Source organism: Mustela putorius, unplaced genomic scaffold, assembly GCF_011764305.1.
Source record: "Mustela putorius furo isolate JIRA1106 unplaced genomic scaffold, ASM1176430v1.1 tig00003859_pilon_pilon_pilon, whole genome shotgun sequence".
Taxonomy (NCBI): domain Eukaryota; kingdom Metazoa; phylum Chordata; class Mammalia; order Carnivora; family Mustelidae; genus Mustela; species Mustela putorius.
Window position 1 is genome coordinate 3,378,866 of NW_025422011.1, and position 27,180 is coordinate 3,406,045.

General features: G+C 40.0%; 1 protein-coding gene across 3 annotated transcripts in view; it reads right to left on the reverse strand.

The window, feature by feature from the left end:
- Positions 1 to 27,180, reverse strand: part of LOC101673521 (very-long-chain 3-oxoacyl-CoA reductase) — a 325,507-nt gene that overhangs the window by 209,338 nt on the left and 88,989 nt on the right. Inside the window, exon 4 of one of the 3 annotated variants that reach the window (XM_004763205.3) lies at positions 14,707 to 14,814. The exons of the other annotated variants lie outside the window; for them this stretch is intronic. Coding sequence (XP_004763262.1) covers positions 14,707 to 14,814 — 108 coding nt within the window. The remainder of the gene's footprint in view (positions 1 to 14,706; positions 14,815 to 27,180) is intronic. 3 annotated transcript variants of the gene reach the window in all.

Here is a 27,180-nt window from a genome sequence, read left to right on the forward strand (position 1 = left end):
TATCTTCCCTCCTCAGCCACCTCCCCTAAGCCTGGAACTACAAGACAATCGAGAAGCCAAGAAAAAATTTATATACTTTGTTTATCTAAATTTATTTAGAGATATGATTAATACTCAGATACTCTATGGTTTTCCATAGTTCCAGAAAGACAAACTCAAAATAAGGATCCGTTTGCAGGAATCAAGAAAATACATAAAATATCCTGGAATTTCTAATAATGAAATGGATAACCTTATCTACATTGACTCACCATAACAATCCTATTGGGTAGTTCCTATTATAATCTCCCTTCTACATAGCAGGAAACCAAAGTTCATAGCAGTTAAATAACTTGCCAAAGGTCATAGAATAAAGAAGACTAGGACTTCGAAATTTGACTTCAGAGGCTAGGTTCTTTCCACTACATTAAAGCCGCCATGTCTTCACCCAGTACTTAGTTCAGAGAAAAAAAGAAAAAGTAATAATTGGATAATAAACAGAAATCTGGTAGCGATGTTTAATAAAACTAAAGTTTTAGAAAAGAAAGATTTCAGTAACAAAAAGAAAGTGAAACTATGATCAGTCTGCAAAATTTAGAAGGAGCTGTGCCAAATAAACTTGACAATAGTAACACTAACTTTTTCAATAGACTAACAAAATTGGTAGTTCAAAAAACTCAGCAAGAGTTCTCTACTTAGCAGTAAGCCAGTCACTTGAGGTTGTGAGTCTCAGGATTTTACTTGTACAACCTAACCTGGTCATGATGGACTGAACAACATCACTGAAGCTTATTTGAAAATCTGAAAACAAAGGACAATGGCAAAGCAAACTGTACTTAATTATGATTCATGCCCCTTTGAGCAGGGATTATATCTAAACATAATTGATAACTGCAGGTCCAAATCCATTTTTATTTTATTCAGCAGGTTCTCTACCCAACAGAAGTTCAAGGAATGGATTCCATAAAAGACCTTTTGACAATTAAGGCTAAATTAGTTAAAGGTGAGGCATTATGGTCCCTTGACTTCGCTTTACCCATGGACAGAATTATAAAGGATGAATAACTCAGAGTGACTAAGAGAAACAACTAAAGTATTTGTTAAAATGTTACAAATAAACAAAATATTTGTTACAAAGTCAGTTTAAAATAACAGACTCCTCCAGGAGATGCTTTGCCAAATTGTAATATTCTTCAGGACTGAAGAAAAATTCCATCATCTGTAGCCAACCCCATCTGCCTTCCCTCTCCTGGATCTAGAAAATTTTGTCTTCAGATTTCTTTCTAGCCAATGGAAATATTAACACTCTGTTTTGAAATGCAGAAGAAAACTGGAGAGTGTAATCATAAGTCTTTTAAAATCCAGACTTGGATTTTTTTTTTTTTTTAATCTGGGAACTTTATAACCAGCACACTTGACTTTGTCATCTTAACATGCACTGCAAGTACAAAGTTGGGCCAAGAGAGCCCACTAAAACAAAGCAAGCAGGGAAATGCCACTCTGATTAAGGCTGTACTAACAATGGATCTGTTTCTAATTAAGCAAAGGAGAGCTATCAAAACTACCTACTTGCACAATGAAAATGCAGACATCTATTTAACTAAGTTCTAGGGGCTCCTGGGTGGCTCAGTGGGTTAAGCCTCTGCCTTCTGCTTGGGTTGTGATCTTAGGGTCCTGGGAACACCCCGCATCAGACTCTCTGCTCAGCGGGGAGCCTGCTTCCCGCCCCCTTCTCTCTGCCTGCCTCTCTGCCTGCCTGTGATCTCTGTCTGTCAAAAAGAAAAAAAAAATCTTAAACGTAGTTCTTTGAAGGAAAACACATTCAACACTGAGAACTTTAGCCCAAAGAAATAAACAGAATCATGTATAAGGGCTATGTTATTATATCCAAAACTACACACAGAAAGAAGAAAAAACCCAAAACATTAAAGCTGGAATAGATCTTTGAGAGCATTAAGCCCAGTTTTATGAGGGAGAAGTGCATGCCAAGGTCACACAGGCAATTTGTCCTATGCTAGGGAGAAGGCTTCTTAAATCCCTTCCTGTTTTGCTAGTGAAATATACACTACCTAGAATCTCTCCACCCTTGGCCATCACTTCAGAGTGCAGAAAAAAACAACTGTTGCTCTCAAGTAGCTATTTCCATAAATTGCTTGCTAGTGCAAATCTTTCGAAAAAGCCAATCCCATTGCAATTTTATTTTGAAACATAAGGTGGCAGCAATAACCAAATGGCAGACAGAAAGCTTTCAGGGAACTGGAAAAGGAAGAAAACAGGCTTTGGGTGGGAGTGAAGGATGAAATATTTCTATTAAAATGTCGTCTCCTTACGAATGGGTGCATGCAATGCATCTTTATATATTACAAGATTCATTATAGAATTCACCAAACCAAATAATGTCACAAGTTGTTCCAACAATATTTAGATGGTTGAAGATCCCTTCTAAATGGCACCCATTTAAATTGGCATTAAATATCTATTTAGTAGTGAGGATTTTTTATTTTATTTTTTTAATTCTTCAAGTAAGATACCAGAGACAGATTTAAAATTTTTTATTTGGTGACCCGCAAAAACCTTTCATTTATGTGAAAGACACCGAGTCTTTCCGAAAACAAAGGATGTCTATGTAATCTCAGAATTCCAACCAGAACTCCAACAATGACTACAGGATCATGAGCAGATATAAAATGTTTCCCATCAGTTTCTCATTGGAGTTCTAAGATAAGAACAATCCAACAGAAGAGATGAAGCAAACAGTGCAGAGGTCACGACAGACCAAGGATAAGGACAAGGTAAGTGGAAAAAGAAGGAGGCGGCGGGCAAAGCAACAATCCTAACAGAGGGGCCCTCACTGGGAAGAACTGTCAAATGCACTGAGCTCAGCAGTGCCCTCCACAGCCTCCCCCTAAATCCCCATGCAGAACTTCTGAAAATACCAACACTGATAAAGTATTGTATTCTAAAGACTCAAAATCCAGAATAATTCTGAAATGTTATATAAATATTCTGTATCGTACTACTGCTAAAAACCATTTCCACATCTCCTACTTAAAAAGAACATTCACAGGGCACCTGGGTGGCCCAGTGGGTTGAGCATCTGCCTTCGGGTCAGGTCATCATCCCAGGGTCCCACACTGGGCTCTCTGCTCAGCAGGGAGTCTGCTTCCCTTCCTCTCTCTCTGCCTGCCTCTCTGCCTACTTGTGATCTCTGTCAAATAAATAAATAAAATATTAAAAAAAAAAAAGAACATTCACAAGATTTGTTTCTTCTAAATTCACTTGCTGCTGTTTCTGACCTTATTGAACTTAGAACCCTTTACCAAAACCAGCTGTTTTTGAGACAATGATGTCATTAGAAAATCAGATATTTGGTGTCTGGGTTGGGCATGAGGGAAGGGCAAACAATAAATTACTAAAAAATAAAAATCCACTTGAACACAATACTAACCGATACAAGCAACAACCACACCACAGAACACCTCTAACCTGCTTTTTCCAGATTAACCAGAGGCTTAAGAAATTAAGGTGGCATAAAAGTACATCACTTGGGGCGCCTGGGTGGCTCAGTGGGTGAAACCCTCTGCCTTCGGCTCAGGTCATGATCCCAGGGTCCTGGGATCAGGCCCCGCATTGGGGCTCTCTGCTCAGCAGGGAGCCTGCTTCCTCCTTTCTCTGTGCCTGCCTCTCTGCCTACTTGTGATCTGTGTCTGTCAAATAAATAAATAAAATCTTTAAAAGTACATCACTTAATAGCTGGGCTTCCCAATACATGACAAATAATGCATAGTATTCTGAATTTCCGGCTCATCATATCAAAATACAAATGTTAAGATAATTTCGTCACATTTATAGTGATATATACTAACCCAGTTCTAGCACTCAAACTAAAGACTAGACAAATGGAAAACCTATTACAGTTCATTAATAAAATGGTTTAGGGGGAAAAATGCACTATGTTGTTATATTTCAAAACAGACTGAATTTTTTACATGTAGACTTCAGGAATAGTGTATATGCTAAAAGTAGGGGGGAACCTCTCCTGTCATAAACTCTTTTTTTTTTTTTTAAGATTTTACTTATTTATTTGACAGAGAGAGAGGGAGAGATCACAAGCAGGCAGAAAGGCAGGCAGAAAGAGAGAGGAGGAAGCAGGCTCCCTGTTGAGCAGAGAGCCAGATGCGGGGCTTGATCCCAGGATCCTGAGATCATGACCTGAGCCGAAGGCAGATGCTTAACCCACTGAGCCACCCAGGTGTCCCTGTCATAAGCTTTTGAACTAACAAGTTCTGGATCTTGGAGTCCAACAGACCCGGGTTTCAGCCCTGACTCTCCTACAACCAGCTCCTGCAAGAGGCAAGTGATTTATCTCAATGAGCCTCAGTTTTCTCAATGTCCTTATATATAAAATAGGGCTAATAATTTAAGCAAATGAGATGCTATGTATCAAATCTTTAATCCATGCCCGGAACATATCAGTATGTCAGTAAATGGAGGAAGGAGAGTTGTTATTTTTGTGTGGTCATTTTTTCAACAGGTGGTTATTGACCTACTCTGTAGCCGACACTATCCTAGATGCTGGGATGCAGCAGGACTGGCAAGGTCCCTGCTTTCATCAGATGTGAGCAGCGGCACAGTGCAGAGACAGAAAGCCCGCTCCAGGCCACAGTTTAGCCAGAGCAACTGCTCGTACTGATTAAGGGTAGACCAGTTGTTCCTCTCTCCTTTCTTTCAAGTGGATCTAGCCTGACAGCCTAGAGAGAGTTTGCAAAGTGTTCCTTCTTTGCCTTACTTAACATATTGCTGTAGCTAGCACATGTTCATACTCTGACAGATGATATTTGGAACACCATGTAAAACATTTTGCAAACTTTACAGTTTTCATACACTTGTGAGTAGCAATTTCTAAATAAAAGAGAGTTTACAAGGCTTTAAATTTGCAGTGCCTTTAATCAGAAATTGAAAAGTTAAGACTGAGTAGAAAGCAACACAACAGAACATTTTGTTTCCACTGATTAATTATAAATTGCTATGTGATCCTCATTACAAAACTAGGTAAGATCTGCCATCCATAAACTTGGAAGAGAGCAGGAAAGAAGAATGACAGTTTGGTAGTTAAATCTTAGTGAACAGGAGGAACATTCATCAATTTCTTGAATTACGGTTCTATTTGCATTTCTGAGATCACAGCTAATTACCCGGTTTTAAATCAAAGGTTCTGTTTTAATTAGTACCATTAGTGCTTTTCTAGTGAAAGGAGATACATTTGAACTCTATGCCTTAATCCCACTCTAGAAATCCAATTTCATCCAACACGTCTACTAACGGAACTAGAAGGCACTATGCTTAGCCTTACAATGTTCCGGATGAGTCTCCTAGTCTAAAAAAAAATTAAAAAAATAAAATCCATGTATCAATTCCATTTGCCATGTTTGGTGACACCAGGCTTCAATCTCATTCAACATGAAGGAGTGTGCAATCACCAGAGATCCAAAGGTCTACTTGAATCTCCACTTGGATTTTTCCACCACTCTCTCAAGTTTAACATATCCCAAAATGAAATCATCATATTCTTTAGGGAATTTGCTCCTGATCCAGGATTTCTTGTCTTTGGCAAACAGCATACAGTTGTTCAAGTCAGAACCTGCAAGTAGCTAATTACTACTTGCAAATCCTGGACAATGTTTTTAACCTCCCTAAGTCTGTTTCTTGTCCATAAAATGGGCACAAAAACAGAGACGCCTACCTTACGGTATTGTTGAGGATTGCATGAGATTCATTAGCATGGAGGCTGACATATAAAAGTACTTGAGGATGTTGGCAATAATGACGGGAAAAACAAGCAGAGGCTACTGTTACTACCATTATTGGTCACTCCTATCAGACAAAAGCACTGATGAGGACCCTCCCTCATCCCGGTAGACATTGGTCCTGTTTCTATTTCCTAAACATCTCTGCAGTCAATCTACTTCTAACTATTCCCATCACCCACATCCTGAAGTTACCACCATCATCTTATGTTTTGTTGCTAAAAGAAGCTCATTGATCTCCTTTTATTAATTCTTGCCAACTTCCACTTGGAAGTCAGAATAATCTCTCTAAAATTCTAGTATGATGCTAGAAGTAGGCACAAGTAGGCAGTATCTACACTGTCCTTCCATTAAGCCCGCACTTATTAGCTGATTTTCTAAGCCTCTCATGATCTGGCCCTGCTCAGTCTCCTGACTGGCCACTGTCCCCTTTTATGGTCCACACTCTAGATTTACAGGTCTTCCATCAGTTCCTCCAACCAGCCAAGCACATTTGCCTTCAGGATTTTCTTCTGCCTGGGAACCCTTCCCATATCTCTTCTCCCAGAGCTGATCAGCCTGTAGGCCTCCACTTAAATGATACTTTCCAGAAACCATCTCTGACACTCTCCACTTCCTCAGTAACAGTCTTTCGGTATTTGCAAAACATTCCCAAATGCTTCTTCAGAAGCTGTCTTCCATGAAAACAAATAGTATCAGCTTTATTTACTATTGTATCTCTGGAATTTTACTTGTTCAATGAACTGGCACAGAAATCTGTTGACAAATAGGAAACAAAAAAGGTGTGTAGTATTTGTCTTGGATCCCTGGGGTGGTTCTAAACCCTTGCAATTTCCAGGATGACAGGGGTTTCTTTGTTATTCATAGTGGGCCTCTGGACCACACTTGAGTTTATGTTAACGAGATGAATCAAGATGGGGTTTGGTCACCCAAAAGACCAACTGTGTGAATAGAAGATTAAGGCGTTGAGCCAGACCAACCTGTGAAAAGGGAGGGGGACTGGAAACTAAGTTCAATCACAGTCAGTGATTCAATTAATCATGTCTACATATTGAAACCCCAATAAAAACTCTTGAGTTTCTTGGTTGGTGAACATCAATCAGTGTGCAGGGAGGGTGATGTATCCTAACTCCACCAAGCACAGAGTTCAGAACTCTTTCAGAACTTGTCCTGTGTGTCTCTATATTTAGCTAATATTAATTCCTATCCCTCATAGTTAAACTGTGAGTATAGTGCTTTCCCAAGTTCTAGAAGATGTTCTAGCAAATTATCAAACCTGAAGGAGCCATGGGAACCCCCAAATCGGTAGCCAGCTGATCAGAAGTACAGGTGGCCTAGGGACTGCTGAACTTGCTGTAGGTGTCTAAAATAGGTAGGGGCACTCTTACTGGGGACTGTGCCCTTGAACTTGTGGAGTCCATACTAACTCTAGGTGGTTAGGGACAAAATTTGATTGTATTACAAAAGGGATGTTTCGGATGTGTCTTAAACCCCTAGAGGGCACAAGAATCATATCCTGGTATAAGAAGTTCCACCCTGTCTGCAAACTATCATCCCATCACACTCCTGCGAGCCTTTTCTGCAGACCTCACCTAACATTGAGCCTGAGCCATTTTATACCTGAGCTATATGGGCGCAGTGGTAGGAGGAAAGGTGGGTCGTATTTCTAAACACAAAAAATTTATCTTTGGTGCTCTCTCAACTAACTTTATTTTGTCCTTCTATTCTTTCTCCCTTTCTCTGCACCCCACTGACCACCAACTTACCATGACAGTTTCCTCTGCAAGTCTCTCCTTTTCCATTTCAAAATGATTTTTCCACATCTTTCACCAACTACAATAGTCATTTCCTCCACAGGACTGATTCAGCAAGTAAACCAGTAATAAACCGAATGTAATAATCCCAGTAAGATGTAAATGAAGATGTCACTGGCCCTTTCTGAGACATTTTATCTTTTTTTTTTTTTTTAAAGATATTTTATCTATTCATTTGAGAGACAGAGAGTGAGAGCACAAGCAGGGGGGAGGACCAGAGGGAGAGAGAGAAGCAGACTCCCCACTGAGCAGGGTGCCCAATGCAGGGCTCAATCCCAGGACCCCAGGATCATGACCTGAGCTGAAGGGAGACATTTAACCAAATGAAACACCCAGGAGCCTGCTTCACAGACATTTAAAAAGCAAACGTAAAGCTTTCTTTCTTTCTTTTTTTTTTTTTTTTAAAGATATATAGAGAGAAAGCATGTGAGAGCCGGGAGTGGGGGTTGTGGGGCAGAGCTAAAGAGAGAGAGAGAATCTTAAGCAGACTCTGAGGCTTGATCTCATAATCCTGAGGATCATGACCTGAGCCAGAATCAAGAGTCAGACCCTCAGTGGACTGAGCCACCCAACCAGGTGACCATGCGAGCTAATTTCTAATTAGTAAAGTTCCTGAGGAAAGCAAGGAGGTAACAAGCAGCTTTATAAATTTCTAAGTCCGCTGAAGAAGCAAGACTCTTCTACCTGTAACTTCTTCATCAGCTGGGACCAGGAAGCTGCATCACTCCTAACAATTTCCTTCCTTTCCAGAGAGCCCAGGAGAGTCTTCCTCAACCCGGTTCCTCCACCCCCTTGGCTCTGTCTCCTCAGCCTACACCTACACCTCTTCCTTTGATATGCTGGGGACTGAACTATAAGGAAGAGATCTCTGTATTCTAAATGTTAAAAAAAAAAATTGCATTTAACCAAAGAAAAAGGAAGGACACTAATAAAAAAATAATCTATCAAATATGTAAGTGGAGCAAGTATTCAATTACAAAGGGTATCGGAAGAAAGAGAATAGTAAGTTCTAGTCCAGCTTTTATAATCAATCATTTTTTTACAATGAACTGACTCTTATTATCTATACTATATTAGATCTATACTATTTTATTATCTATACTATTGTTATTATCTATACTATGTCTAAACTTTTGTTAATACTATACTATTAAAATGATGCCTCTTTGGGCACCTGGGTGGCTTAGTCAGTTAAATGTCTGCCTTGGGCTCAGGTCATGATCCTGGGATCCTTGGGATGGAGCCCCATGTCCAGCTCCCTGCTCAGCGGGGAGGTGGCTTGTCCCTCTTCCTCTGCCCTACCTCCCACCCTGCCATGCTCCCTACTTATCTCTCTCTCAAATAAATAAAAATCTTTTTAAAAAATGATGCCTCTTAATAAAATTATGGCACTGTGTTCGGATAGAAAAAAGTCACTAGGTAACAGACAGTTCTGAATATGGTAATGGCAGCCCAGCATCACATCAGCCCGTATCAACGGATCCTCTTGATTTTGCAACAGACACAAGCACGACAGTATGCTTTATCCATTCCCTGTGGAAAATCTGGGTCTAGGATGCATGAAGAGTTTGAATAAAGCAATAATTGATTTTTTTTTTAATGAATCACAAACTAAATAACTATTTTTTCCAAGAGGACCTTTTTATTTTTCTTCTAGAATAAAGAATGTCACTTTTTAAAGGTTAAAAAAGTCATACTAGGGGAACTTGACAAAGTACTGTTTGTGGCATACTTCAAATCCAAGGCTACTCTTTTGGCCTTGGTAAACTACGCCTCCTGCAATGTATTGTGCGAAGTCCTCCAAACGCATTTGGAGCACCCAGGAGACTCTCTCTGGAGGAATCAAGTCAACATTATAGCAATCGCATTTTGTTAACCTATTGTTTGCTTACTCAAAGCAGTATTGATGTCATTTTCTCTAAATAGTTCAAGTTTTCTAAGCTTTCTCAAATCTGTTTCTTGGCATTTGCCTGAAAGAAGACAGCAGATGCTTACTTATTTTACTAACAGAGTCAAGAATCCAACTTCTCCACCTTTAGCATTTATGGTCTTATCAAGTTCCTGTGACCTTTCTGTATAAATTCAGACAGTGCATAGCCATTTTCTCTCCACTTATCTTACTGAAAACTTGACGTTTCTTTCATGACAAAGGGCTTTAGCATTTTCCTTTGTAATTTTGACAATACTCATTTTATTAAGCACTGACTATATACTTCGGTGGTTAATGTTATTCAAATAGAGTATGGCTTGGTGACTTAGTTTTCCTTTTATCATTACTGGTTTCATTAATACTCAGTAGAAAAAAAACCTTCCTATGCCTTCATATAGATTGCAAGGTCTTACTAGGAATCAATCTACGTGTTTACTATTTTAGAAAATGTTAGAAAAGTGAGACTGGCATTAAATGGAAATATTATTTCCCCCTTACGAGACAGAGATGGAGGGATGTGGGATCTGGCTGGGGGGGAGGAGGTGGAGGAGCTATATACCCAGGGAATCCTAAGAAAAAGATATTAGACACACCCTCCCAGATGAGTTCTATAGTGTTATGTCCAGAATAGAGAAGGAACTGTAAGATTAGAGTTCAAATATGGCCTGGTGATAAAACGAAGCTCATAAATGTGTTTATATTTATTTACATTTAAGGTGTCTTTAATAGATCCCTCAAAAACCTTAACAAATTAAAATTATGATGCAATATAAGTGTATCTGCTAATAATTGTCAATAATTATGAGTAAGAAGACAGTTGTGGTAGAGTAGGAAGAGAAGTAAGCATACAGCCAGTTAATAAGGCAACATATGTGAAAACAGAACTACAGACTCAAAAGGATCATATAAACATTAGATACAATTTTTTTAAAAAGATTTTATTTATTTATTTATTTGACATGGAGAAAGAGACAGTGAGAGAGAGAGAGAGAGAGCAAGCACAAGCAGGGGGAGCAGCAGAGGGAGCGGGAGAAACAGGCTCTTGACTGAGCAGAGAGCTCAATGTAGGGTTAGATCCCAGGGCCTTGGGATCAGGACCCAAGCCGAAGGCAGACACTTAACAACTGAGCCACCCAGGCCTCCCTACAATTATTTTTATTATTGATTTGTCACCAAACAGAAATTTAAAACAAAGTTGTGTGTGTGTGTGTGTGTGTGAGAGAGAGAGAGAGAGAGAATATCAGTATTCAATCAGAACAGTTTGATTATAGTAAAACTTGAATGCAGGGTCTCTCAACTTCACCACTATTGAGATTTCAGGCTGAGGCTTTGCTGGGGGGTGGGGTCTGCCCCATACATTGCAGGGTGTTTAACAGCACCTCTGATCTTTACCCACTCGGGGCCAACAAAACTTCTCCCACCTCCTCCCTCAATTAGTGACAGCTAGAAATGTCTCTGGACATGACCAGACAGTGCAAAACTGCTCCTGGCCGAAAACCAGGTTAAAGCATAAGAAAAATGTAGAAACTACGGTTCTCCTACACAAATTGAGATTGAGAAGACAGCCCATGTGACCTAGAGCAAAATTGTCCCTCACTGGGCACATATGGCTACTAAACACTTAAAATGTGGCCAATCTTAATTGAGATATGCTGTCAGCATACAATACACATGAGATTAGAAGACTTAGTATGAGAAAATGAATGCAAAGTATTTTAATAAATTTTTATATGCTTCTCCTTCCAGGACCTCTATAATGCAAATTTAAAAATAATAATAATTTTATATGGATTACATGCTAAAGTGATATTTTAGATACAGCAGGTTAAAATAAAATACATTATTAAAATTATGTTATTATTTATTTTGAAAAACGTGGCTACTAGATGTTCAAATTACACACGTGGCTCATGTTTTACTTCTATATTTCAATCAGACAGTGTTGAACTTGTGCAAAAAACTATCCCTCCTTCATGCTATATATTCTAGGCAGCCTTTGATGACAAGGAAGGGAACTAAAAGAGCTCTGTCCTCAGTTTTCTTTATATTCCCCTTGGATGATCTCCAGTCTCGATGCTTCAATGATACTCTCCAAACTCTCTCTCCTATTAAAAGCTCTACTAATACCTAGATCCAGGACACCTAGCTGGCTCAGTTGATAGAGCATGTGACTCTTGCCCTTAGGGTTGTGAGTCTGAGCCCCACAGTGGCTGCAGAGATAAGTAAAAAATAAATGAACTTAAAAGAGAGAGAGAGAGAGAGAGATCCCTATAATACATAAATAAAACCTAGATCCATATACCCACTACCAACTTAACAATCCCACTCGGACATTCTGGAGGAACCCCAAATTTAAATGATCCTCATTCCGAAAAAGATTGTCCCAGGAGTCCCCATTTCAGTAAATGGCCCCATTAACTAGGTTCTCAAGTCAGAAACCTCAAAGTTGCCCATGACTTCTCTCTTCTCCTTCATCCCACAATCTCTTGTGAAATTCTACTTCATTTACTTCCTAAATACTTCTGGACTCCTCCTTTCTCCTACCCCAGTGACAGGGCCAGGTCACCATCACTTACCCTGTATCAATCCCCTCTTTCCTTTACATTCTTATTATATCCTGCCCTGCCCTTCTCAGAAGTGCTGTCTTTCCTATTAGACATCATACTACATGAGGTCAGGCACCTTCCTGTTCATTGCTGTGTCTCTAGTTTTTTCACGAATGGATGAGTGAATGAATGAATGAGTGAGTAAAGAGGGTACAAACTGCTAGCCCCATGTTACAATTTACTAAGGAGCTGAATTACGAAACAATGGTTCCACTTGTATATGAGGGCTGGAAAACATCAGTCTTCAAGTCTCAATGCAGCGCGGATGTGCTGATACGAGTCCTAGGATTCTAGAAGTGGGGAAAAAGTGCTTGGGAACCATGTGCCCTGTACTCTCATCCTTGACAGATCTCTACTTTCTACACGATCTAAACTTTCTACACGTTGAGTCGGGAAAAGACCAGCTGAAGAATGCCTTTTATAATCCTCTAGCCCTCTGGGAAAAAGATGCCTGACATTTTCCATCTTCAATGTCACAGTCCCAGAGTATCCGCAGTTTCAAAGTTACCCAGTGAAAAGAAGCTAAAAGTTATGCAAAGCTTATAACAATCATGAGCTATTTCTGAAAGAAAATCATTCTCCAAGATTACAAGTTCAAGATAAGTCTCGTTTCTTCTCCTTAGGGATCCGCAATCTACCTCCATGCATAAGCCAGCCTTCATCCCCCAGTCCAGTCATCACATGACTAGTTTGAAAGGGGTGACACGGATGGACTTACAGCTGCTACTGATGAGGAAATTTTAAGAAGTCAAGAGCTTTATAGATGTTACTCTAGCCTCGCTAGAACTAGGCTAAAGAAGAAGAACTTGTAAAAGAGTCCAGGAATACATGTATTTTGAGAAGAACATGTAGATACAGAGGCAAAAATCAAGCCCGTGTCTCCATTCACCTTTTGCCACGGGCTCTCCCAGAAGCGGGAAAGTAGCAGGGTGGGTAGGAAGGGCACGGGGCAATGTGAAACAGACCAGGCAGGAGCGGAAGCAGATAGCGTGTCAAAGTCAGGAGGAACTGCAGGTCCAAGGTTACGGAAGTAGGCTATGTGCATTTAACTCGTTTCTTTTCTTGCCTTAGGCAGAAATTACATAAAAGACCATTCTTTTATAGAATGAAGAAGGGAGGTAAGGTCTTGACTAAAGAAATGTTAGGAAACTTTAAAAAAAAATATTTTCTCTTTATTTCCCTCCTTTGATAATCCCTCAAAAGAAAACGATGGCAAATTACCAGGTTAACACCAATTTAGCCAGTGGGATAAAGAGATTTAGCGAAGAAGCAACTTTTTTCCAAACTAGATGCTGTTTCTTTCTGGAAAGGACTCAAAAAATGGTGGGTAACTTTCCAAAGCCCCCATTTCCCCTTAAAATCTGGTGAATCTTTTCCATAATAATTTCCAACACTTGTCCCACCTCAGCAAAAGCACTGGTTTTTCATAATGAAAGAAAGAGAAACATGGCTGAGGTGTAACAAAAGGGAGGAGCAGACTTAGGAAAAACAAACAGAATCCCCAACTGTATCACTCAGTTCTCATGAGACCTTAGACAAGTCTCTCGGCCACGTGTTCGCAGCTTTGGTGAGCTCATTGCCAGAGTACTAAAACTGGTTCAGGGGTGGGCAGTGTGAGATCTTATGCTTTGTCTGTCAAAGCACAGAGAGAAGACATACAGTGTACCTGTGGTGTTAAAATTTCATGAGAGGGGGCGCCTGGGTGGCTCAGTCGTTAAGGCCTCTCTCTTCGGCTCAGGTCTTGAACCCAGGGTCCTGGGATCAAGCCCCGAGTCAGACTCTCTGCTCGGCGGGGAGCCTGCTTCACACAGCACCCCCCTGCCTGCCTCTCTGCCTACTTGTGATCTCTCTCTCTCTGTGTCAAATAAATAAATAAAATCTTAAAAATAAAAATTTCATGAGAGGGAAGATGAGAGGAAAATAATGTTGAAAAAGCCTCTTTCGATAAGAGGAGGGTAGTTAACAAACAGAAAGCTGAGAAACACTTCCCTTAGCCTTCATTTCTTCAACTATCAAAAAGGGTCAGCATCACCCACCTTAAATAATTATTATGTTATAACCATATCTAAATATACACAAAAGAGGGGCACTTGGGTGACACAGTCAGTTAAGCAGCCGGCTCTTGATTTTGGCTCAGGTCATGATCTCAGGGTCCCAGGACCGAGCCCTCCATCGTGCTCTGAGCTCTGTGGGAAGTTCTGCTTGAGATTCTCTCCCTCTACCTCGGCCCCTCTCCCACACATGCATGCACACGCTCTTCCTCTCTCTGTCTCTCAAATAAACAAATCTTTAAAAATACATACATCTATACAAAAGAGAATGAGAGACAGAAAATAAAGCAGACAGAGAAAATAACCAAAACTGTAAAAAGTCATTAAAACACAACTAAAAACAAAGACCCAAATGTATATAATGTCATCTCACAATCAATTGTAATAAAAAGACAATTTTCTTCTCACTACTCATTTTACTGACTGGATACATAAGATCTAAAAAGAAAGCATACAGTCATAGTAAAAGTGAAATAAGAAAGTGCAAGATGAAGCTATAAATGTGGCAAAGATACAAACCTAAAACACCAATTTTAAGACCTGCCAAGCTTGTTTTAATTTTATCATAAATATCTTCTGATGCAAAGTCAACAGCAACGGTTCTTGTTTCCACCTTGAATTTTTCTCCTAGAGAAAAAAACATAAATAGAGAGAAGGAAAATTATAGCATGGCAATTAAGATTAGAGCACTTTATGACACCACCTATTCAAACTCTTCCCCCCCGTCCCAGTCTGATATGAAATTTAGACCAGAATCATGTTAAGCAATCATGAGACCATCTAAGAGATGATACAGAGTCAACACAATAATCCCACAATAAAAATTCCAATGTTGTTCTGGAGCTGGCTGAATGTTCCTTAATCAGTTCTCCTTCTATAAATCAATAATGACTCCTTTTTAGACCCTTAGGTACAAATAATAAAACATGTTTCATACCATAATGTTATATACTCTTTAAATATCACTGATTTTGTGACTTTTAATTACAAAGTGATACTTCATAATTTCAGACAGAAGTGTTTATGTTGCAAAATGTTTTAAACAGTGATAAATAAAAATCCATCTTATTAAAATGGAAAGAAAATGAATATGATCATCATGGAATTTAACGCCTTGGTTAATAGTTAATGGTCACCACATTAAAAACACCCACAAAAAATGCACAGTGAACAGAGCTACAAAGTGACAGAAGACAGACCTCGTTGTTCTGCTGTGCTCAGGACGACGGAAGTACACACAGAGCTAATAGAAATCACACATTGAGAAACGGGACTCTGAAGAAACCAACTTATTGATGTAATGTCAAATGTTACTTTCACTCTCTTTCGTGAGCGCATTTGAGAAGGCATGAACTGTGAGGTCTTCCAGTCACGGGTACCAATTTTATTTTCATATCTATTTGCTAAATAACTGAGTAATAGTCACATATCCTCCAAGAGCCTCAGCATCCTCTGAAAATGAAAATGAAAGTAATGCTACCCAACCCATGATCCAAGGCTCAAATATTATCTGGTGGTATACAGAAGGCACTCCATAAATGTTAAGTCTCCTCTCTCCTCCACTAACCCCACACTTACTTCACCTAGTGCAGTTCAGGTGGCTAAAAATGTTTACTCTTTGGAACTTGATGAGAATTCAAAAGAATTAATTTAAAAATCCTGCTTCCAAAAAATAAATTTTTCTTCATTCAAAGTCGATGTTGGCTCATCTCAGAGTATGGAATGTTACTCCATATAGGACGCTACCGTTCTTGATCTAAAAGGAGTTCTGCCTACAACCGAGCTGGTTCACAAGAGTTCTGGTTCTTAGTCTTAGTGAGAAGAACTGACCTGAGGTAGGAATCCATGAATTAACTGGAGAGGAGAATATGTAACCTAGAAAATTCCGTATCTGGTGTTGGGGTGCCTAGGAGACTCCATGTGCCTTTGGCTCAGGTCACGATCCCAGCATCCAAAGATCAGGCCCTACGTCAGGCTGCCCCACTCAGCAGGGAGTCTGCTTCTCCCTCTCCCTCCCCGTCCCGCCCTCTTCCTTCTCTCCTCTCTTACACTCACGCTCTCTCAGATAAATAAATAAAATCTTAGAAAGACACACCTACAATTCCATAATAAATGAGTTACTGTATGTGTTCATGTAATGGGGAGCCACAGACTAGGCTGTCACTTCACAATAGCTCATCCAACAGGTCTTACTATAAATGCTTCCCAGGATTTACCACCAGTAAGTAGAGAACACTGCCCTTATTAGAGCCACAGATTCTCAAGGAAAAAAAAGACCCAAATCAAAAGGCTGAAGGATACCTTTTATTAAATGTAAAACTTCATTCAGGAATGAAATGAGATAAATTTATCTATATATTTTGAGATAAACAAAGTATGCTTCCACACAAGTGCTATAGATTGACATTTAAGAAAATTCTCTCTAGTAATAAAAGCCACCTCACAACTCCTGAATCAGATTTACTCTTTTAAATCTCACAGGATTTGGTGGAGGTACTTATAATGTAGAGTCTTGTATAGATAGGCTGCTAAACATATTCAGAGGCCCTTTTGGAAAGAATGTCATTTTATTTAGTAAGAACCCCCAAGTAAGCTTCTCTTTGTACTCACATTTGGATAAGCAAAATGGCTACTGATGCAAGCTCTTCAAAATAAATCCAATTTTTAACTTGCTCCTGGATTGCCCTGAATCATGTCCTAGTTCAGTTAACACTGCTTTTCTACCTTTTTGCCACTGCCTCCAGCACGAGCTGCTGCTTCTGCCATGTAGGACTGTCTGATCACCTCCCCAAGCCCCTCACACACTCTCAGAGCTCCAGCTGGCTTTGGTAAGAGTCACAGTCTGTGGCAATGGCCTAATAGCACTCTGAACTGACCTCCACCTCCCTACTCTTCTCACTGTCCCGGGCTCTAGCCATACAGGCCCTGAGCATTCTCTCTCTCTTTTTTTAAGATTTTATTTATTTGAGAGAGAGGGAGCATGTGCACACGTTATGGGGGGTGTGGGGAAGGAGGAGAGGAAGAGGGATAAGTAGACTCCCCGCTGAAAGCAGAGCCCTTTGCAGGGCTCAACCCCAGGACCCTTGAGAGCATGACCCAAGCCCAAATCAAGAGTCCAATGCTTAACAACTAAGCCACCCAGATGCCCCTTAAGCAATTCTTTAAACTCAGAATAACCCCCAAACACATTCAGGGCTTTTGCACTTACTGTTCCCTCCGCCTGCAATGCTCTTCCGTATCCCTTGTTTCTGTTGGGTCTTAACACAAATGTTACCTCCTCAGGGAAGCTTTCTACTCCTCCATAGCATGCATGCCTTGCCCCCACCCCCCAGCCCCGGCTTTATTTCATTCCATGGCACTTAACCATCTTCTTAATAACACATGCGCATTTGTTATCTGCCTCCACCAGAATCAAGCTTTGTGATGACAAGAGCTTGGGTCTATTTTATTCAGTTGTTCAACAGTATCACAAAGGATCCAGGGTCTTTCCTCCCTCCTCTCTTATTCCGTTAGGCTGGCTCCCCATCCTGGTTTCATGAGGGCCACTGCCCTTCCAAGTATCCCATACAGATGGCAATGTGCAATGGCAGAAATAGGACAACCTCTTATATTTCCCTTTTATAGAGTGAGGAAAACTTCCCCCAGAGAGTCCAGCAAACTCCCCTCACATTTCCTTTCCCAGAATTAGGAGACCTGGTCCATAGCTGGGCTTCACGAATTCCGAGTACTTTCCCCACTACCATCACCAAGTTGAGTGAGACCATGTACAGAAGAACAGGACAGGACATACTTCACTCTCTGGGTCCAGGCAATTAGGAGAGAATTCTGATGAGTGTTCCAAAAAGCTGAGATGGGAGGTAACTGGCTTCTTTAGGGAACTGAGGAAATAAATCCAGGCATCTCCTCCTTCCCCATAACCACCAGCCCTCACCTGACCCTGCCAGCAGAAGCCAAAGCAGACGAACGACGAACAAACATCCTCTAATTTTAGGATGTATCAAAGCACCTGGAACACAAGGAGATACCCATAATACAGCTTTCATTGCCACCTTCCCCCTCTCCCTAAACCCTGGCTCTTCTTAAGACCACCATAAGTCCACACCACTCAGCAACAACCCACTGATGGGGAAGAATAAGAACTTGATCAAAGACTTAGAGAGGTTACTTTTGAGTACTCTGATCCTTACCCACCACAAAGGCACAAGGCATGACAGCTGTAATTAAATAAATAAAATATACTGTAAGTGTAGGATAAAGACAAACAATGAATTTGGGTATTCCTATGGAAAGACACAGCCCCTCAAATGTCCCTTCGAGGAAATTCTGGTTGCCCCAGCTGCAAGAGCGTCATCCGCAGACAGAGTTCAGGTGCCAGGCCCTTTGGGGACTGCCTCGGTTTCAGAGAGCTGCCCGGACCCAGATCGTGCCTCTCCCATAACATCCACATCCAATGACTGACCGAGGTGGGAGTATAAAGCCATTGAACAGCTTGTACCTGCCAGTTTCTGATTCCAAATTATGGTCTATTCACTATCCTATTTTCTGTACTTTCATCATGCCCTGGTTATAATTATTCTAGCTTTAAGACAAGTTTTAATATTTCTAGTGGTGCAATTTTCTTCATTATTATTCTTTCAAAAGTTTATTGGTTATCCTTACTTGTTTAGTCTGTTTTCACTGGGGTTACATTAAACATTTCAATTAAATTTATGAAGGATGACAATGTAGCATTCCCTCCAGGCTCACCATTTACTCAGTGTCTCAGGGTAAAATCTTGTGGTTGTAAATTCTTTAAGAAATTAAAGAACTAAAGGATGCTGTTATTAGAACGTTACATACCATTTTGCAAAGATACTCAACACTGTTGATTATTCCTACCATCAAACCGCTTGGCATTTGAAACTGAATAGGCTGGCATCCTGCTACTTACAATTGTCGCCAAATACAATTGTACCCTCCTCCCTTTTTGCAGACTGAAGTGATTCTGAGATGGCCTTGGCCCACTGTTTCTCGACCTAGTGGCAAAGACCAAAACCTAAGAAGCAAACAGCTGATGAGTGGTATGAGCTGTTCATGGCAGCCAACTCACCAGAAATGGAGGCAGATAATCAGCTCTGGCTTGAAGGAAACACAGCTAAGAAATAGCTGAGATGATACCATTATTCCTTTGTATCTACTAGTCCACTGAAAGCTACCCAACTACAATAGCAGAATAAGAGGAAGAAATATTATTTATAACTATAGAGCTAATAACACCGAATACCCTCCCAGCTCCAAGACACTCCACCACTTCCAAGTATGGATGTCCTGCTCCTCCAGTTACATGGCTGATTTTTACTTAGAGGATTATAAATCAGTTCAAGGTCAAATATTGAAAGGACAGAGAAGAGACTGCACTTATAAGTAGCCTCAAGATGTTGCTAACACCTCTCAGTATTAAAACTTACACACCTTTAGGTTCATGCCTACAAATATTCTGAAACATATTCAGAGTAGCCTTTTGTTTAACATACTTCTAGGTCTGGCCATCATCATTATTTTTATTTTGCTCAAAAAATTGACATCTCTTAACTTTAACAGTCTTCCCCTAAGAATAATTGTTTAAGTCTTAGGAAGACTCCTCATTTTTCGTCTTGGTGCCTAGGGGAAGGGGGGGCCTGAGAATGTTAGAGAAGAGACCTAATGTACATAAACTCATGTACCATTAATAATTTTTCTATTAATAAAACAAAAAAATATTAATTCTCCTTTGTCCCTACATCTGTTCCAAATAAACAATCTGCTTTTCCCCTTAAGTTCCAGGTGCTATCCATTATGAAATTCTTACTACATTTCACTCTTCCCCATCTTTTCCATATTATAAATTTCATCATTTAAGATTCAAGTTATGTCACCAGCCCTGTGGACTGTCTTTTCAGGATTCCCATTTCCTCCAACATAAAACTACTTACTTACTCTCTAAGCTATGTTCCTAGAGACCTTCTATATATCCTTAGTAAACTCATAATATATTATGCCAACAGTCCATTTCCTAACAAACACAGATCATTCTCTGTCATCTTTGTATATCCAGCACCCAGCACAAGGCCTGCTGAGGCCTCACTCAAATGTCTGCTGAGTGAGTAAATACATCAAGGCTGACACAGCCAATTTATTAAAATCATCTTCTCAGTAACTTCTTAAACTCTTTCTTATAGAAATAAAACTATGTGCTGGTAATAGACGTCCATTATGAGGCATAAAAACATAAAGTTCTTACTATTAGGCATTTGAAAGTATTAAGATAAACTGAGAAACATCTCAGTCCCTCGATTTGCCCTGCATGGGTTGGACTATCATTCTCATAGAGGTGGAAACATTTTAGAGTTGTAGAAAACCATCCAGTCTCGTGAATAAAGTACTCTAGGAGCTTAACACAGGACACAGAGATGAAGGTTGAAGATAATTTTAGTCAAGGACCACTCTCCCTAACCCCAGTCCTGAAAAAGATAATTAGGGGAGAGGAGCGACTCTTGGGGAAATGGCACTATACTCAACACCTACCAATTTTGGCTTTTAAAATCTAAATTCATTAAACGCAATTCAGAACCATAAAAATATCTTGCATGTTTCAAAAACCTCTCTGTTTTCACATAAAATGTTTTAGAGTATTTACAAACGTAAAAAGCACAATGAGTCTTTTGTACTTTCTCTAATTTTAAGGGGAAAGCAAAGAACAAAATGTCCCCTAACTAAATTCCCTCTACTTCCCTCCTTTTGCTGTTTTCCTTTTTGGGCCTGAGATCTTACCATCTCCCTCCACCCCACCCCTCAGGGTGAGATACCTCTCCACGGAGAAAGCCTCCCTTGTGTAGCTATGGAGAAACGGTGATTGTGCCCTAGAAGGGAATAATTCATCTGACTCCATTTTTAAAGACCCATTTAATTATAATTATCAGAGATGCTACACAAATAATGGTCCATTTCTTTTTTTCATTGCCCTTGAAAACACTCTCATGATCATTTTAATCTCATATGAAGAGACCCACTTCCAGTCAAAAAAAAAAAAAAATCCATTAATACTATCACCAGGACTCCATCCCAAACCAACTATTTCTTTATTTTAAGCCAAGGTTATTATATTTTGTTCATTACAGGCTATTTAACTAGAACAACAACTGAAATAAATAAAAACCATATACGATGTGAATTTGTTCTATTGAGAGCACATGAATAGATTCTTTTCTTTTGAAAGCCTGAGTTCAACACTGAGTTCAGGTGGGCAAGTCACTTTCGAAAAAATTTTCAAGTAAGAATGTTTATTTTCTAAACTTGGGGAATAAATTATCAAAACATAACAAAAGTCTGCTAATGGAAACATCTGATTTTTATGTTCTGAGGTGAGAAAAAATGCAAAATGTATTCCTAACATTACTAAAGATTCCAAGATGATGTCATTAATATGATGTAATAAGCAGAGTGTTTGTGTCCCTCCAAATTCATGTGTTGAAGCCCGACCCCCCCAAGCAATGGTATCAGGAGGCGGAACCATGGGGAGGTAACTAGGTTCTGATGAGGTCAGGAGGATGAGGTTCTCCTGATGGAATTATTGTCCTCTTGAGAAGAAGACAGAGAGAGCTCTCTCCTCACAGGCATGCACCAACGAAAGGCCATCTTCTCATCAGTGTGAAGGCAGCCATCTAACAGGGGCCCTCACCAGGAACTGAATCTGCCAGAACCCTGATCGGGGACTTCCCAGCCTGCAGAACTGTGAGAAATAAATGTGTCTTCTTTAAGATAGGTGGACCATGTCATTTTGTTACAGCAGCCTGAGCTGACCCAAACACAGTTTGTTCAAAAAAGCGTGGGATGCAATTAGACACCCTGGACGTGGCTGTCAACTCAGCCACTTGTTGGCTGAGGGCCCTTCACTCAAGCCTTTTCACCTGCAGGAATCCCCTTACTGCAAGAAATAATGCCCACCCTACAGAGTTCTTGTGAGTATGTGAGAATGTATGAAGGCAGCTGTCAAGTCTTACACAAATGTTTGCTTTCCGTAGACCTGTCAGCATCTAAAAGAGGACCACATCACATACAGTTGTTTCTGTCCTCAACAGCGCAGGCTGCCACACGAATTTTCTGCACCGTTCACTCTTTCCTCTTTGCATCAGCTGCATAAGCACATCCAACTCTACTCTAAAAAGTGACTTCTTTATTACTATACTATTCATGGAATCAATGGTCATGTTATGCTATTTTTAGAAATGCCTTTTGTGTCCAAGGATTTCTTTGACTCAATCTGCCTGTAATTAACCTTTGAATTACTCTGTTTTATTGGTTCCAAAAGGCACATTTTTACTCACTTTTTTGTCTCTGAAATCAGGATGCCATACACTTGATGCCATGCCAGTTTAACCGGTGACTTTTCTTTCTTAATGCTTACAAGCTACCTCATTGTTTCATGATCACTGATGTCTCGGATTTGATGAAAGAACCCGAGAACTCTGCTGACAACCCAGCCTTCTCCTTAATGTCACAAAACGAAGCGAGGGCAGCTTCCAAATGCAAGATTTTCTGGTTTTCCGGGTGCCTACCCCGCCAGCACCACTTTTCATGAAGGCAGATTTCCCATCCTAAACTAAGACCCGAAAGCCTCAGCGTACACTCATTCATTTACTGGGGGGCACAGGCATTTGCAAACCAAACAAAGCATCTCACTCTCTAAACTGTCAGCTACGAGAGGAGTGTCCATGTCTGGGTCTTCCTCTGCCACCACACACTCAGAGCCCAATAGGCCCTGATTCCACTTTAGGAGTTCAGTATCTATGTTTTGACTAAGTAAATTCGAAAAGTACCCCCTGAATCGTGCACGCCTATCAGATTTCAACCTGAGTGGAACAGCAGATATTCTCAAAGAGGTCATATTTTGGTGAAGGAGATCTGCATGAACCCAACTGTTGCTCATTTATATGAACGAAAAGTGCAAAGAGAAAGCAACTCACACCTGCAGAGTGGGATTTTAAATAGGAGGTGACATTTGTGTGGAGTCCTTGTGTAGGAAATTGGCCATGCCGAGAAGGGGGAGAAGTAAGCAGAGGCAGAAAGTGGGGGAAAGGAAAATCATGTTCTAAGAATTCCTGTGGATAGAGTATATAGTGCACAGGGAGGACGGGACAGAAAGTATTCTGTAGCAGGAAGCTGGCAGAGGTTTTATGGGCCAAGATAATAAATAGGACTAGAGACATAATTGGCAAGGCCTATGCAAACAAAATAAAAAGTGGGGCCCCTGGGTGGCTCAGTGGGTTAAGCCACTGCCTTCGGCTCAGGTCATGATCTCAGGGTCCTGGGATAGAGTCCCACATCGGGCTCTCTGCTCAGCAGGGAGCCTGCTTCCTTCTCTCACTCTCTATCTGCTTGCCTCTCTGCCTACTTGTGATCTCTGTCTGTCAAATAAATAAAATCTTTAAAAAAAAAAAAAAGTGGGGTCCCTTGTTCAAAAATTATTATGAATTTCAAGATGACCACAACAGAACATCAAACTAAGTATGGGACCTTCTAAGTGGGAATGCAGAGGCCACACACCTATGACGGCAGCCCTATAATGAGGCCACTCCACTGGAAAGTGTAAGATCACACTTGTACTTTAGGAAAAAATGCTAGTGGCAGAAGAAAGGACACACGGCCTGTTATGAAAAATGGTGGGCAAAAAGGACAGAACCCAGCAGCTTCTGCTCTAGTGCCATGAGGAAGGAGGGCCCCAAGGAGAGAGGCAGGCAGGCTAGGAGACTCTTCTGAGTTAGGGTCTGATTAGATACACTGCGTTAGGGAAGAGGACACAATGGTTTTATCCTTTTGGTTTAGAAATCTGGTAAATAAACTATCATATCTTAGAGCCACAAGAGTCTTCACAGTTTTACGTCTGAGGCAATGTTCGTATACTTACATCTCAGTGTTTTTTAAAATCATAAAAAATTCTTTAAAAAAAAAAAAGAAGAAGAAGAAGGGGACTCTTGGGTGGCTCAGTCAGTTAAGCATCAGCCTTGAGCTCAGGTCATGATCCTGAGGTCCTGGGATTGAGCCCCACATCTAGCTCCCTGCTCAGTGGGGAGCCTGCTTCTCCCTCTCCCCACCCTGCTGTTTGTGGTCTCTCCCAATTTCTCTTTCTGTCTCTCAAATAAATCAATAAAATCTTTAAAAATTTTTTAAAAATAAAATCACCCAAAAAAGTTTGCTATTTTTTTTAGTAAAGTGAGTTTTTTCTTGAGGTAGCTCGCTTCCCTCTCTTTGTTGGCTTAAAAAAATGAAATTACTACCACTGAGATTTGGCCCAGAGTTGACCAGTTTTACAGACAGGATTATCATGAACTAAAAACCAAGTTGGCAAGCAAAAGATACATTTTTTTTTAAAAACATCCATATATTCCTCCCTTTATCTTTCAAAACGAAAGAGAACTAAAATTAATTAGAAGTCAAATATCACATGGTACCTTCTAAAAATTCTGATTGAGCTACTTTTTTTTTTTTTTTTTAAAGCAACCACTTTTTATTTTAACCTGTCACTTTGTTCTCACAAGATTCTGTTGTGGTTTTGTGAAATCCTGCCACAGGAAAAAAGTATTCTTTTCAAGATCTGGGTCTCTCATTTTGGTATTTAGAAAAAGGAAGCTTAACACTTGCTTTTATTTCTTTAAAAAAAAAAAAAAGAGGAACTTTTGAAAAAATTACCATAAAATTTAAAATATCAGCTATTGAAATGAATATTTACTTTATGGCAATTAACACTTTGAAGATAAATATAGTTTAACAACATTTTGCCAAGAGTAGAACCATCTTTCTGTTCAACACGCACAAAAAAAAAAGCCCTCTTCATTTAAATTGTTAAAAGAGCATAGCTTTCACATATCAAACGAAAATAAAAGCAAAAGAATGACTGATTTAGAGTCTCTTTCTCCTGCACTCTTAGAACTAAGAATAAGAACTTGATGCAAATCATCCTGACTCTAAGGTGCCCTGAAGAACCCAGAGGTACAAAGTAAAAAAACACATACAGTTGCAGCTAACATTCTACCAACTGAACAGGAGTATTATGGTCATTGATTACTGAGCATCAGCAAGACACTGAGCATCAACTAGATGCCAAGAACTCTACGAAGTGACATTACATCATTTAATCTCCATAAGAACTTACTGGTATATTGCTGAAACTTGCAAATGATTATTCCCATAAATTTTAGTTTTCAATATTTAAAAGGCCATTATTTATTCATTTGTTTTTTAATTGTGAAGTAATGTCAAGCAAAGAAAAGTTGCAAATACTCTACAAGGAACTTTCTTTCCTGAATGATGTCAGAGTCAGCTGCTAACAAGATGTCATCCATCAGCCATAAATACTTCAGTGCAAAGCGTGGTCCATGACTTTGAGGGTCGCTGAGAGTCAAAATTACTCAGATGACCATTATCTGCATGGCAGGTAAAAACCTTAACATGAATTCAAGCAGCAGCACCTAACTATATCCTTCACAGACTTGCAGTGAAAAACAAGTCATTTTGACTTAAAAATGTCCCGTGAAGAAGCAGTAAAATCATTAATTCTATTAATGATTGTACCCTTGAGGACACATCTTTTTCATGTGCTGTGTGGCAATGGGAAGTATGCATAAAGCACTTTCTCTGTGCACCTAATAGGACAGGTGTCCTGAGGAGAAACATCCGTGAAACCGAGTCATGTAAGCGGCATTAGGCCCTGTTCCCACACTGCGCCCTTTGACTTGAAAGAACAATGGGCACAAAAACCATGCTTCTTCATATTTAGCAGACATATATATATATTTTTAAAGATTTTATTTATTTATCAGAGAGAGAGGGGGGGGAGAGAGCGAGCACAGGCAGACAGAATGGCAGGCAGAGGCAGAGGGAGAAGCAGGCTCCCTGCGGAGCAAGAGTCCCATGTGGGACTCGATCCCAGGATGCTGGGACCACGACCCGAGCCGAAGGCAGCCGCCCAACCAACCGAGCCACCCAGGCGTCCCTAGCAGACATATTTTTAAAAATGGAGTCTCTCATTTTAAGAAAAACAACCAACAGTATTCATTGTCCAGAAGAAAATTTGAGCTTTTAAAGCGGGGGGAGGGGGCCTGACGGGGAGCAGGCTCCCTGCGTGCGATGCGGGGCTCGATCCCGGGACCTTAAGATCATGACCTGAAAATTTGAGCTTTTAAAGTAAGTATCAGAGTTTTGGAATGCTTGCAGCTACTTTCATGTGCTTGAGAGAAAAGATTTTTCTGATAAGATTGGAGTGATATTAATAACCATGATGGCGGGGCTTGCCATTTTAACATTTGTGAGATCTGCAAAACTCAGGAAACAATACTGTCTGATGACCAAGGCACACAGTTAACAAAATCTTAACGCACAAAAAGCATGTGCAAAGTGCGAGGTGGACAAATGGATTTTAATGTAACTGAGTACGAAAATCCATTGACACATTTTCCCATTCCATAGTGCAACTAACTTTTAAGAAATCTCCCCTTATGGCGTTTTGATGTAGTATCAAAGAAGAATATCCACAATTACCTGAGGAGGCCATTCAAATCAAATCACTTGCTATTTTCCAACTACACTACCATGTAAAGCCAGATTTTCTTCTACTTCAACCAAAATAACATCACAGCAGACTAAACGCAGAAGCAGATATGCAAATGTAACTGTCTTCTACCATGCCAGATATTAAATAGATTTGCAAAAATGGAAACCGCCACTCTTGTCACTGAATTTGTTTTGTTTCAGAACCTATAGTTGTTTTTCCTGCCAAAAAAATGTTATATGAACATGCGATGGGTTTACTGTTATTCTTACATGAATTAAATAAATTTTTTTAATTAGTCAGTTTGAATTTCTAAGATAATTAACATTCACAGCTGTATCACACATAAACCAAAGCTCTTTGGAGTCCTCAGTATTTTAAGAGCTGTAAAGGGGTCCTGAGACTACAAAGTTTATGAATGTTGCTTCAGT